General features: G+C 34.2%; 1 protein-coding gene across 1 annotated transcript in view; it reads right to left on the reverse strand.

Moving 5' to 3' along the window:
* Positions 1–13,839, reverse strand: part of LOC118075046 (uncharacterized) — a 36,093-nt gene extending 22,254 nt beyond the window's left edge. Inside the window, exon 1 of the mRNA XM_035096644.1 lies at positions 13,137–13,839. Coding sequence (XP_034952535.1) covers positions 13,137–13,151 — 15 coding nt within the window. The 5' untranslated portion in view covers positions 13,152–13,839. The remainder of the gene's footprint in view (positions 1–13,136) is intronic.
* Positions 13,840–14,456: the final 617 nt, after the last annotated feature.

Genomic DNA, 14,456 nt, shown 5'->3' on the forward strand with positions numbered 1-14,456 from the left:
CAATTGTTGAGAGATTGTAAGATGTTATTAAATTGCAATTTGACTGAAATAAATCAGATTGTTGCATTTAAAACTCATGGTAAAGTGACAGAGAAAAGAGTACGCAGGGAAATTATATGGCTATTTGAAAGGTCAAAAGTACCCTGAGGAAAGTCAGCGACTTATGCCTCCCTGATCGTTTCCCGTGAGAGTCTTGGAGAAAGACTGATTTGAATGGTAGAGCAAACACGCGTGAGCATATACCACACACGTATATCGTGCTATCGCCGAGTGGCTATCTCTTCCTCAAGGTGTATCAACAACGCCGTCGCGTCGATGTAGAATAAAGTCTCGAGTCTTGACTGGCCGGCACGCAGCGAGCCAAGAAGATTGGTGGTACTCGCGAGAGCTGCCAGGGTATAAAGGTTAATGAGCGCGCAGGCGCAACCTATTATTTCAACCCGTTGGCTATCCCTTCTTTCGTCTTTTGCCGTCTTTCTTCAACGAACTCGAGCAGACCGCCTGCTCTGAGAGGGAGGATGAGAAAAAAAGAAAGAATCAACTGGATAAAGGATACTCCAAGAGCAACGAAGATGCGGCAAATAAGGATGGAATGAGTTGAGAACTGAGTAGGGGAAGTGGGAGACCTTGAGCTGCCACCAAGCTCGAGACGTCTTCATCGTGTCTCGAGAACCAGAAGAAGACTCGATTGCTCGTCGAAAATCCTCCCACAAAGTACTGATATCTTCTCATTTATTTCAAACGCAACATAGTCACTGGATTGAAATAAATAGCTGTAACAATGCTGAGATTGTGGTCAAAATTTGAAAATTGAATCAACTACATAACTCCTATTGCTTTTTTACAACAATGCTGAAATGATTATATTTTAAAAAGATATTTTTATTGATAATAAAATAAGTTTATTTTGATTTTTTTATTAATTTACTTTTAAATCAATTGTAAATTAATTCAATAGTAATTTCTTTCATGAATATTCAGACAAATTTTTTAATTAAGACGAAAGCATTTTGCAAATGCACTTCAGGCAACATTGTCCATTTGGTTCCAACTGTTTACAGTAACAATAAAAATAAAACCCGCAGTTTGTACAGCCTGGCGTGATATTTATATTGACAGATGAAATTCAAATATTAAATCTCGTAAAAATAATTGACAATCATATCCTTTGTGTTTGACTTGTCACCATCAACGATAGCAATAGTGACAGCTGGTCATTGTTGCTAAGGCATTACCCTTTCAATAGGGATGTAGATGTCCCGAGGGTGTAGAACTTTGAGTGGCGAGGTTGTTGTAGGGTGGATGGAAAAAGCACCACAGGAAGCACGTGCCACACACGTTTGGCTTGACTACGTCGCTACAAGGACGTGGGATGAATTGAAACATTTGCGGCACGTTGTGCCTGTCATATCTTGATGAGTGTCTACTTCATCTTTCTCTTTCCAGTGTTATCTTTTATGCCTTTCGATTTTCTACCTATATGAGTGACGAGGTGACATGACCGAGTTACATTCTATTCAGAGCCATTCTATGATCAGCATAGGAGGGTGTAACTAGATACATATTGAATTATATATTATTTTTGTAATGCCTTTTTGGTTCAGAGACACCAGGTGGCTGAATTAGTTTATTAAAAATTTCTAAAGGGTTATTAACTCTTTCAAGCTATATTTTTTCCAAGGAACTATGGTTGGATTACGAAACATATGGAATATTATCGAAAGCTGCCATTTTAATTTATGTTAAAACACTTAATGTTTTGATAGAGAGAACGTGCCGTTTTCCGGTGTAATTTGATAAAGTGTCGGTTTTCAGGACAGATGATGTTGTTACATATTTTTTCCGAGGTTCATTTAATTTTAACAGAACTTTAAAAATTTTTTTTTTAACTTATGGGAATGATTAATTTCTTTGACCTAAAATCAATATTTTTCAACTTATGTATTTTCTACTAAAAATCCTAAATAAATATTTATGTAATTCTTACATTACATCTTAACATTGTACTTAAATATTTTCTCTAAAGAATTTCTTGAAACTATTCTCTGATGAGAAAAATTATTTTCAATTTTTATGATTATTATCTTTTCTAAAAATATGAATAAACTTAATTTTATGATCGAAGAAATTTTATAACAAAGAGAATTGTCAATAAATTTTATTTATCGTTCATAAAAAGATTAATAAATCATTGATGGGTCTAATTAATATCACATAAAAGAAATTTATAGTTGAAAGCGTTTAAAAATTATTCTAGTGGAAAATGGGAATTAAAAGATAATCATTTGTAATTATTGTCGTTCAATTGCGTAGATGAAAATTTAATCCAAGAATTATTGCAGAAATTTTTCATCTGAATTTTTGAAAACAAGTCGAAGATTTATGCATATCCAGTATCGACAAAATTAAATTCAACCTCATAATTGATTAACTCTATTATATTTATGCACCTTCACACACCAGATAGAACGTTAAGAGGAAACACGTCCAGGTGGTTTGTTCCCAAGCCACATCTCTCCTATTGTCTATTGTTTAAAAAAAAAACCATTCGTTCCACATCTAAGAATGACTTTGAATTTTTCAGCCAAAGCATACCCACATCCCAAGTGGTTCAACGGGGTGAACACGGATAGTACACACGCTGCCAGACAAGTCCATAATTTCCCAAAGCACATCTATCTTTTAATACCAGGTGTTATACTATAAATCTGAGACTAGAATCACCACCCTCATAACGTGTAAATGTATTTTGTATTGGGACATATACAAGTCTTGGATAAAATATGTATCCCTCTTTAATCGCCCCAGGTGACAATTAAGACTGACAAAAACATTTTTTTTCCCCCAATCGTTCAATAGAAAAAGTTGTCGCTAGATTTGGTGTAATGAAAAACTGTTAAGTGTGATCTGCAAATAACAGGGCTATAGAAGATTGATCCACGAGCTCAAATGTACTAAATTTATTTTTCCTTTCCAGGGGAATAATGAAAAAATATCTATATGTATATCCTGCGTGAAGGACTGAGGACAAGGGCTTTTGGTTGTTCGACCACGAGAGCACATTCTTCCTTCCTTTTTTATTCTTTTACACATCTTTTTCCTTGCTTCACTCCACAGCATACAGCTTTTGTGGCTGAGGCTTTAGATCCAAGCGTGACGAGTGTACCCTGTCGAATTGAACAAGGAGAGAGTATGCTGAACTGTAGAAAGAAGAAAGACAGACTGTAGCTTCAGTCTCCCTAAGAGATTTCCGAGGGGTATCGATTTGCTACGAGAAATCCTGTGCTCCCAATACATTTCGGCCGTTAAATTGGATCTTGCGGACAACCCCACCCATCTGGACACAATAATAATTCTTAGCATGGGGCATTAACCACGCACGGGTTTCCAGATAATGCACCATCTCTCCACCGTCACGTGTTCTCTTTTGTTCTGATACAAATATTTAAGTGATTAATGGCTCATTCACACCCCCTGTACAACATAATATCAACGAAAATGTATTAAACGGTAAATGCCTACGTAGAATTCAATGAAATGCCCCGTTCGATGATGTAAAATTATTCGACCAGGGGGTGGAGAAGGTATCAAGAGAATGGAGAAGATCAGAAGGCGTATCAGGAAGAGGATAAAGGGAGAGAGAGTGAGCTGAGCAATCAAGGTCATGCTTATAGCGGTCGAAGTTTAATTACAGACGTACAAACACTGGGACCACAGCGAACATCCATTTCTCATACTTCTAAGCTCAATATGATTCATTGTGAACTCTTTCTTCTCTCAGCTGTCACTTTGGAGTTATTACCATGAGTCTCTTTATCATATGAGTAATAATGCCAACTCGTTTATACGCCGAATTACGCTTAATCGGTTTCTCTTGTGAAATTTCAATTAGTTGTGAAAACGAAAAAATTTCTTTTAATCAATTTATTCGAGAGTTAATTTTAATTTGGTATTTATTGATTGGCAAAAAATTTTTTTTTATCAATAAATAAGGTATAAATGGTGACTTTGATGATTAAAAATTACTTTTGCTGGTGTAATTGTTTTTTTTTTTTTGATGTTCGAATTTAATTTGAATTAATTAAAAATATTTATTAACCATTAATTAATTTAATAATTAATAAATTCAGTGGGAAACTGATTTATTATTGATTAACTTGTTTTCGAGATTCATTAAATTACATTCTAAAAAATGTGTACTCAATTTTTTTCACTGAATAATTACTGAATTTTGTTCAATATTCGAAACATTATGTAGCCTTCGCTTTTTTAAGAAATTTCTCATTACACATAAATATAATACTTGATTTCATTTTTCTTTAAAATGAAGTACTTTTCAAATTACATTGAACAATTTTAAAAAAGTAATCAAACTACAAATCACCTGCACACTTGGAATAATTGAAATTTCAGCAACATCAAAAGCTTCCAAAACTCTAGAGGAATCTTGCGAGTAATTTTTTCCCAGTGAATCGCTATATTATGAAATCTTAATTGACATTTAATCCAAAGTTTCAAAATAATCCTTATAAAGAGAGTTGGTCGAAATTTGAACACATAGCTCTTTGATGAGGATTCCAGGCTACGTCATCGTCCACCAGATACATCTTTACAACTGAAGCTCAGAGACTACATCGCGTCACAATCATTACGTTCAGCCTACGCATTCTTTTCCACGGAGTCTCGACATCAGGATCGGTTGGAGACAAAGAGTGAGCGAGAAAAGATATCTCGTCCTCGCCTTCCGTTTCTCTTTTTATCAACCATACCCTGAGCGTCCGCGTGGTCTTACTCCATAGTTTCTATCTCAGTCAAGCCAGTCGCGATTTTTCTCTCTGTTCCTCTCTGGCAAGCTGTAGTACACCGACGGTGGTCCCAGCTCTGCTGGTGGCCCGGCTCGCACTTACACACTCGATCGCACATTCGATCTCGGTTCTTTTTCTCTATCTCTGTCATACACAAGCAGCCGCTTCGAATCAGCTCTCATAGGACACGATAAAGCAGGACTGATCTTAAACACATATTCAGAATGAAAGTATGTCTGTAGGTATGTCGTCTTCATGCCTGAGGATTTGGCGCTAGACGCAAAAGACTGATGCAAAGAATTAAGGTGTGCTTGGAACTTGATACTGCACCATCTCAGAACCTACTTCATCAACTTCCCCAACAACGTAGATTGTGAATGGAAAAAAGACTTTACTGCTGTAAGTTGAGGAAAGTCTGACGCGCGCCTGCACAACATTCAAGAACAGCATCTATACGATGGCGACTATGTAGAAAAAAAAATAAAAATAAATAAAAAAAAAATAAAACCTTGGACTACGTTGGAGACCCACCAGGTTGTATATATCGGAGTCTGACGACGATTCCGGGGAACGAGAAAGGTTGGAACTTTAATTTAGAAAAGATATCCCGGGTACTTTTGAGTGCAAGAAACATGAGGAATGACGCGTATGAATGTTTCGAGGGGGAGTAAAGACTGTTGGTGGTAAAGATTCTGAGGATTAATCGTTTGACAATAAAAAAATTACAAGCAAAAAATAATGCCAGCAGTCCAAGTGCTTATATTACGTTAATACTGGTTGTAGAATTATATTGTTTGACATGGATCACGTTATCATTTTGATGCTGCAATGTATTTATGACTATGTAATACAACATTATATCATGCTGTGTATCTCCATAATGTTTACGAGAGGAACACAACATTTTATGAGAGTAATTCAAGATAGTGACGCAATTTTATTCACCAAGGGAATGTAAATGAAAAAAAAACAACAATAGTTGACATGTTAACGTCGAAAAATGACAATGTTAATATTCTTTAAGTATTCTTATCCGAATAAAACCCAAGGTGACAATAAGGCGGAAGAAGACGTAAAAGTTGGTATGGCACGCGAAAAATAAGAAGCCCATGTTCAACTGTCGACTGACGGTGGCTTATCGATTTTTAACGAGCACTCGCCCTGGCGATTTACAATCGAGCCGTTCGTTAATCAAGTTAAGACCATTATATATACAGCTGGCAGGGCGGCCAACAGAGAAAGCATCGGGAAAATAAAAACAAAATGAGGAAGAAAGAAAGAGAGAAGAGAAGACCGAAACAGGATTTAACGGGCGCCGACCAAGCCGGACGGGGAGGTCGCATTAACCTAATCGTTTCGGGTCTCAGCTTTGCAAAATAAATTGACTGATTTGCATGGGAATTGGGAAAGTCACGGAGACGACGACGGACACCTCGTCGTTTGTTCGTTTCATTTTTTTAACTCCATAGTCTTTGAAATTTTCATACCCAAAGACAACTTGAGAGTGTCCCGCATGTGACATCGGCTTAAGAATCGAGGATGAATTAAAATGATGAAGTGCTAGATGGTTTGCTAATTTTAATCTTGGAATTTGGTTGTGAAATAGTGAAACATTATCCAGTGCCTCAGAAATATTTACTGGCAAAAATACTTTCTTAATTTATCTATTTCATTTTTATATTTTTTAATTCGAAAAAATTGCAATTTATTTTGCAACTGAAAAAGTTAATTTTAAAAAATAGAAATTAATTTTTAATGTAACTGAAATAATTTTTAAAATAATTTCAAAAAAGACTAAATAGAAATATTCTAAAAGGGTCCATGTTTTTTTGTTAAATTTTCCATTAAATCTAGATTACTCTAAAAGATTGTCAAAGATGTAATTTTTCTTTTGACATTATGCAAAGTACAAAAAAAACCCATATACACACACACACACACATACAGATTGAATCGGTACATCTAAAAGAGCGTTATAAAAATTTGAATTTAATAATTATTTGTATAATACTACTTCATTGCAGATGCAAGATAGCACTGAATTTAATCTGATCGTAACCGATTCAAAATACGAGCACGAGTATTATTATACTGTATCACTCGTCGTACTCAGATCGTTGCATTTATAATGATAAGAGGAGCGATTCTCTCATTGTAAAACGTAAAAAATTAAGAAGACAGAGCATTTATGCAAGCAGGTGTTCTTTTCTCGTATACATCCAAACTTGATTATTTATTAACAAACCATTTATTTTCCCAATAAAACTACCAATTTATGATTTCCTAAATAACTTTCATGCACCCCCCTGCTTTAATGGAATAATTTTTTTACACATAAATTACTTGTTAATTTACTATTTATCATCTACACTTAAACTAATATATATTTGTAATCCATAAAACTTTTATGCGGAGAGCATTAGAGTAATTACTAGATATATAATATTTAATTCAAGTAATTGAAAATATAAATAATGTTCGTTCATTGAAAAGTCAAGCATTATCTTGATCTTTCTTGAAAATGATATTTTACAACTGCAAAAATACCCATAGCGATATTCTATGAAAGCAACTATAGTTTCGTATTAGTTTTAAGTGTCGTTCATAGTTGCACGTTTGGCGTACGGTTATATGGTAAAAGAGCTCAGTTGAAGTCGTTTGTAATTTCCGCGTAAGTTGCCTACCACCATGTTTGATGAGAATAGCCAAGCCAATGCTGGAGAGAAGCGAGCGCGAAAAAGAAGAAAAACGTATCGAATGAAGGAAAGGAAGAAGCAGAATATCAAGAGAGCTGGCAAGAAGCAAGAATACCGGCACCTATGGAGCACCTTGAAGCTCGATAATTTCGAGTGTTTACGACCAAGTTGTGTTTATAAGCAGGCGGGAGATGCTTTACCAACGTTTTACAGCAGTCATTATCGTTTGGTTGCACACGAAAACGGATTCCCGAAACTAGAAATGAAACGAGCCGCACCAAATTTCGACGTCTGCTTGTTATAGAGATTTTCTCAGCTCCAATACTTTAATTCGCCACATTTCAGTGAGACCTTATTTAAAAATATTAAACTTACGAGGTCGCTATTACTTTTATAAGGATCTAATGATACCCTTTCGTCAGAAAAATCACAAAATTAGCTCAATTTTTGGATGCAGAATGTTTACAGAAAATACTTGTGACGTTAAAAATTCAATATAGCGAAAGTGGAAGAAGGAAAAAAAGTAAAAGGTATGGGTGAATATTTCATCTATATGGCAATCAATATATTATATGGCATTAGATGACTCATCGAAAGTGAAGCCACTCGGGGAGCAAAAACGCAAACATGGATGAATAATTCTAGGGTAAGATACCAAGGTTGGTAATTGACACTCTAGAGACCTAAGAGCTTACGAAACCGACTGAACCCTCCCTAGAATACATAACATTTCAAATTGTATGAAGGGTTTTCAAATTTTCCGGTTTTCGCAAAAGTATATCAGAATGAAAAAGGGAGATAAGAAGATGTTGATCATAGAAAAACAAATGAAAAGCCTAAGTATACAGTGGTTGGAATAAGAAGAAGGTATTATCTGTCGAGAGCTAGTTATTTACTTAACAGCGGTATCCTTTATTATCCTGTTATCTAATCCTATTCTCACTTGAAAAATAAAATGAATGACGTCAATCTGTTTGTCTAATCTCAAGCTCTAAGGGGTCTTGGGGTCTCTATTTGTGAGTCACTAAAGACTGATCTTGATTATTATTAAAGTTGGTATGTTTGTAATCTTATCTCTGGACGTTGGCTGATGCAGTTTGACCTATAAAATCAGTAGAGAGGATGATGAGAATCGTTTGAGGGCACGATGGTGTAGCGTTCACTTGTAACATTGAAGATTCACCGTGAAGGATAACGGATACAACACTGGAGTTGCAGTTGCAAGGCATCTAATTCACCAACGATACGAGCTAGCCACGGAATGTGCTGCTTGTCCGTTGGACCGATCAACGCTCTTCATGGTGTGCCATGAGTGACCACAACATTGCTTATGGGGATCTTCTCTGAGCTGTACACGTCCCCGATGGATCATGGATGCAAGCATCACCGCAAGCGAATCGCGATGGTAATCGGGATATACATACTCGTTGCTTCCTAGTCGCGGTAATTAGCTTCTGATCGGGGGTTAATTAAGTTGAGTCCCCCCTATCGTTCTGAGTAATTGCACATTATTTTCTGTAATATTTTTTACAATATTAATACTTGCTTATATATATTGAAAAACAGATAACGATTCAAAAGTTTTTTTTTTCTTTCTAATGAAGATAAATTGTTATTAACAAATTTTAAGAAAATTTTTATTTACAAAAACATAACAAATAATATGAATGAAAGAATCGTATTTATTTTTAATGATATACCTTTTGAAGAAAAAAAAATCAATTATCCGAATTGTTTGCTCTAATTATTACTACTCCGAAAAGCGTTTTTACTCACAATGTAACTAATTCAATAATGGATTGAAAAATTCATTCATTAAAAGCTGAATGGATTTTTTTGTTGAATTAACAAAACATTATAAAATCAGTTAAGCTTGTTTGAATAAAACAATTGGATCGTAATTTCTTTAGTAACAATTTATTCAAGTCCATTCAATTAATAGATAACTTGTTGACGATCCTTACTATCTCATAAAAATAATTTTCAATTGGTAAATGAGAGAACGCATGTAATGCGTTATACGAAGACCGGATATATTAAAAGTCTTCAGCAAAAGCGTGACTCGCTTTGCTTTCTCTCTTCTCATTCTCTCCCTGCTTACTCGTTGTAGCTGCATCGATCGTCTCTGAATCGCGGTAGTTTTTTTTAACATATCGGCACCGCGGTAAGAACACGTGTACACAGGACCAGACCCCCCGAGAACATCCTTGTGCACTCTCTTCGCGATCAACTCCTATACACGTAACACACACCATAAATTGACTTACGTCTTAATTTTATACACGATAGAGTCAATAATTTTTGTCGTGTAGTCCGAGTGTGTACACATTATCCTCTTTTTTTATTGTTATTTTTAACATCTTGATGTTTTTTTTAATTATTAGTGTATGATATGCAGAGTATAATGCATATGCTACATAGTATGATTAAAAGAACACCAAGCGACGACAACGTTTAATAAAACGACATGATAGTCGTTTAAATATTCGAGGAATAGAATATTTTTCTTGATTTGATATACACTCTGTATGCGGATACGTCGGCATCATCAAGACGCTATAAATATTCACCAGTTTTATCAAGTTTGCTACCGATCCCAATTCACCACTTATTCCGTGACGTATTGATTAAATATTCATTAGACATATACTTTTGTTCTTCTACATATGTTATTTACATTTAATTCTAGTTAACTTTGTACAAGATTCGAAAAATTCCACTCAATCTCGTTAATTCAATCTACTCCAAGAGAAATTCTAATTTACTATTGGTAATTAACGGGTTAGCTTTTGTATAGATATGTCTAAATAAAAGATATACTTGATAAAAAAGCTATTTTTTTGTGTTTAAGAAGCAAAAATATTCTAGAATATTGAATGAATGGAATTTTTTGTTTTAAAAAGCCGTAAAGATAAGCTGATGTATCTTTAAAGTAATGTGAATATTATAAAAAACACATTGAATAATAAAAACAAAAGAGGAACAATTTGCGTGAACTAGAGCGAATCCGAGTACCGAAGCAAATTGATTGCATGCATGCGTTCAAAAACCATTGTATACCTTATCATCATCCTCGATATAAAAACCGAAAAAAGAAAAAAATAATAAACAAACTATAAGAAAATAAAAAACGGGTGTATGGTCAAAAGCGTTACATTTGAGGAAAAAAATACCAACGTCTTATGAATAAGAATGATCTGATAATCATATAGATCGGAAAATGTATATATTTTGAGGCGTAAATTTGTATGAAAATTGAATAAAGCAAAATCTACAGATCGTTTCAAAGTTGTTTAAAATTCGATCCGTTTTTGTCTTCATGTGTAAGGCTTGTCTTCGTTGTATACGACGAATAAATTTTGTTATCCCTCTACCCCTTTACATTTACATATTTCTTCCTTTTCACACGAGAATCGAGTTGAAGGTGGTGGCGTGTTTTAAATAAATGTCCATTTGTAAAGAGACCGCTCGTATGCGCCGGTGCTGTTGGCTACTTTCGCGCGAATACAACATAACAGAGAAGAAGAATTGTCAAAGAAAATAAAATCAAAAAAGACAGAGAAAGAGAACAGTAACAGAAAACGAGTGAAGGAGAGAGAGAGAGAGAGAAAAAAAAGACACGATGCAAAAGGATAACGCGTTTCTGCTCAACGTAGTAGATCGCGACGTAGATTTATCTTTCGTTCGTAAAGTCAACAGGCAGCTATTTTATTGGTGCGATTCCAAAATGCCGCGAAGCTGAAGAATTATTGTAGAAAGACGAAAATTGAAATCAGGGTGAGAAGTAAGCAAAGTATAGAAGAAGAGCTTCAAGCTTCAATAAAAAAAAACCATTTCAGTTTCGATTTGTATCGGAATTCAAGGCGCATTTGTGTCACACACGGCTTATATATTTGCTACTGAGTCGAAATGTTCAAAGGCCTACCATTTTTTGTCTTTCATTCTTTTTTTTATATTTATTGTTTCCGCTCTTTATTTTCATTGTCATTCACTTCAGCAACATATGAGAACACAATCATTTTCAACTATATTTTTTATGTAAGTGTAATGTACACAGAGGGAATGTTCAAAAAAATTACAATCGAATTCATTACATCTACAAGGAGATATTTTTATGATAAAAGTAAGGACAAATTTTTAAATAAATATTTATCAAAAAAAAATTATTTTACATTAACTTGATAAACATAATAAATAGTAATGATTTATAAAACAGTAATTGCTTCAACTTATCTCTTTATTACTCATCTTTATTATAGACATCACGATAATTTTGTGCAGATTTCACATCAAACTTTATCGAAGAATTCCCTGAGTAGGGATTAAACCAGGAAATACTTCTTAAGAAAGTAAAAGACATTAGTTTCATGATAATAAAATTCCTCTGAGGAATCATTTCCCACCAATTCTCATTATGTACTTGGATATTAATGAAATTATTATTAATAAGACCAGATTATGTGTAAAGACAATATTTAGCTGAAAATTAGTCATATAAGTCTCAAATAATAAAAATTTAAACCACGGTCACACTAGTTTAGCAAAAAGATAACAGAGAAGTCTCTCGTAAAATACAAAAGAATAAGAATTGAAGTGTACAAAGGTATATACCTCGTGGCAGAGTCACAGCCACAGCCCGGGATCTCATTTACAGTACAAATTAGTTGTAGACCGGTCTTCAAGAGCTTAATGACCACAAAGCACGCAAAGAAGTTAGGTTTAATGAAGACCGCGCGTTATCCGTGACGAAGCCCGCGTGGCATGGTCGTTGCACACATGCAGATACTACGTCACTATTCGCAGGCGTTTTCCACCAGCCAATTGCACTTGAATACATCCAAGTTGTTAGGTATTAGTCTTTTAAAGAAGCATACGATATGCTTTACGCACTACATACAGCTTTACGAACACAGTATAGACAATCCTGGTATAAAGAGTTCTGAATGCACGTTAAACGAAGATTTATATCACGACGCGTAAATATAAACAACAATATGCAATCTTAGTCTCATTGTCCAACACTAGACGCACCACAAACTACACCTTACAACCACCGACTTGCATACATTTATGGACTACTATATTGATCACTAATGCGCCTACACCAGTCTAATAGAGACTGTCTATAATATGTCTGATTTAATAAAAATAGGAAGAAAATCAAAATCATTGACCTCGAATTCCCATTGAGCAATTTATTTTGAAGATCATTGGAGAATGAGTTACCGAAAAATACATGACATTTGAAAAAAGAATAAAAGCAATTCTAAGAATTGGTGGAATATGAATTTTCACTGGAAATATGATTTGAATCAAGTTTTTTTTTTTCAGATATGAATCCAAAAATTTGGTAGAAAATGAAAACAATTGTAGAAATCACGAAAGAAAATTAAATTTTTAACTTTTGTACAAATAAAAATAATTTTTGAAAACTATTGTCTTAAAAAATGGCGAAATTGGTAAGAGTTCAGTTAATATTAAAAGTCACACAAGGATGTAGTTAAGTTCGAGTCAACAACTTCTGGGAATTGTGTGCCTTTTCATAACGTATAATAGCGAGCAAAATTGTCCAAGTCAATTGGTGGGTAGTTGATCTTTCTACGTACTATTAAATAATTTAAGTCGATATACTTACACTTAGATCGTTCATAATACTATTTTCTTGGCGTCAGGGGAGGTTTTAATCCGTCTGTTGACCGTTATGATTCTCGAACCCAGCACCTTCCTACGAATCCGCGTGTGAAAACGGTGAGGTCACACGCAATTGCATGTAATATCTCACTTTAGATTTCACTTTTTATTTCCCTTCTTAGAAAAGAATGTGTAAAATTCTTTTCTTCACTCACGACACGTTGGCTGATTGTTGTCATTGCTATATTGCACTAATAAACATGCAGTTTACTTGATTTTTGCGACGACGCCAACATCGTTGACAGCATAAAGGATCCGCTATAATAATCAGCATTATTTACTCGCAATTGACGCTTTCAATAACATGTCATTTTTTTTTTATTAAATAATACTCAAGTACACACATTTTTTGATGATGAATATGAAAATCATTATGCACTCACTATTTTTTATTTACCTTATGACATCTCAATGATGTGTTTGCAACAAAAAAAAGCACTTGACTCAATAATCACAATTAACAATTTTTTAACTTTCTGATTAAGTGTTGAAGTTATAAAAAATTCAACGATACTTATAAAGTCAAGAGAAGCTACACGCACAATCTTTTTTTTCACTACTTTTTATTTTTGTTCTCGCAAAATTTAACTGGCATTATAAATCGCGTTTGCATCAAATATATTACATCTAACGACACCCTCCCTTCACACTGGTCGCACACGCACTGACTTGGCATACCGGTACAATTCTTCCATCAGCTCGCAGTAAGCTGCGCATCATTATACTGCGCATAGTGGGGATAGTTTGTGTGTTGAGGAAATTTTAAAATCTTTTTTCGCGTTATAATCTTACCTCTGGTCCACTAGGTGAGGACTAAAAATGGATTACGGTGAGGGGTTGAGTTCTTCACATTTATTAAAGTACTTTTATAATCCCTAAAGTATTCATCACAGAGTCTTATTGAAATAATTAATCCTATTTCGTACCATAATAGACGAGGTTTCTTACAGAATTGTGAGGATTACATCCTTCCCTTTCCTTGATATTCTTTGATTTTTTCACAACTGTTGTAAGATTATATAGGATTTTCTGGAAGAAATTGTATTAAATTTCTCTTTAAAATTCAATTATATTTTCACGACAATAAAATAAGAGAATTTGATGGAATATTTAATATTGATTTATTTTTGCAATTTATTCATATCCTTAAAACATCAAATATTATATATTATTTATCTCTTTTCAATTAATTATATGTACTACTAGATAAAACAAATTTATTTAAATTATGTATTATAGAAAAAACGATTACAAAGTTAGTTGA

Source organism: Chelonus insularis, unplaced genomic scaffold, assembly GCF_013357705.1.
Source record: "Chelonus insularis isolate UGA/USDA-ARS -01 unplaced genomic scaffold, ASM1335770v1 contig_144_pilon, whole genome shotgun sequence".
NCBI lineage: Eukaryota > Metazoa > Arthropoda > Insecta > Hymenoptera > Braconidae > Chelonus > Chelonus insularis.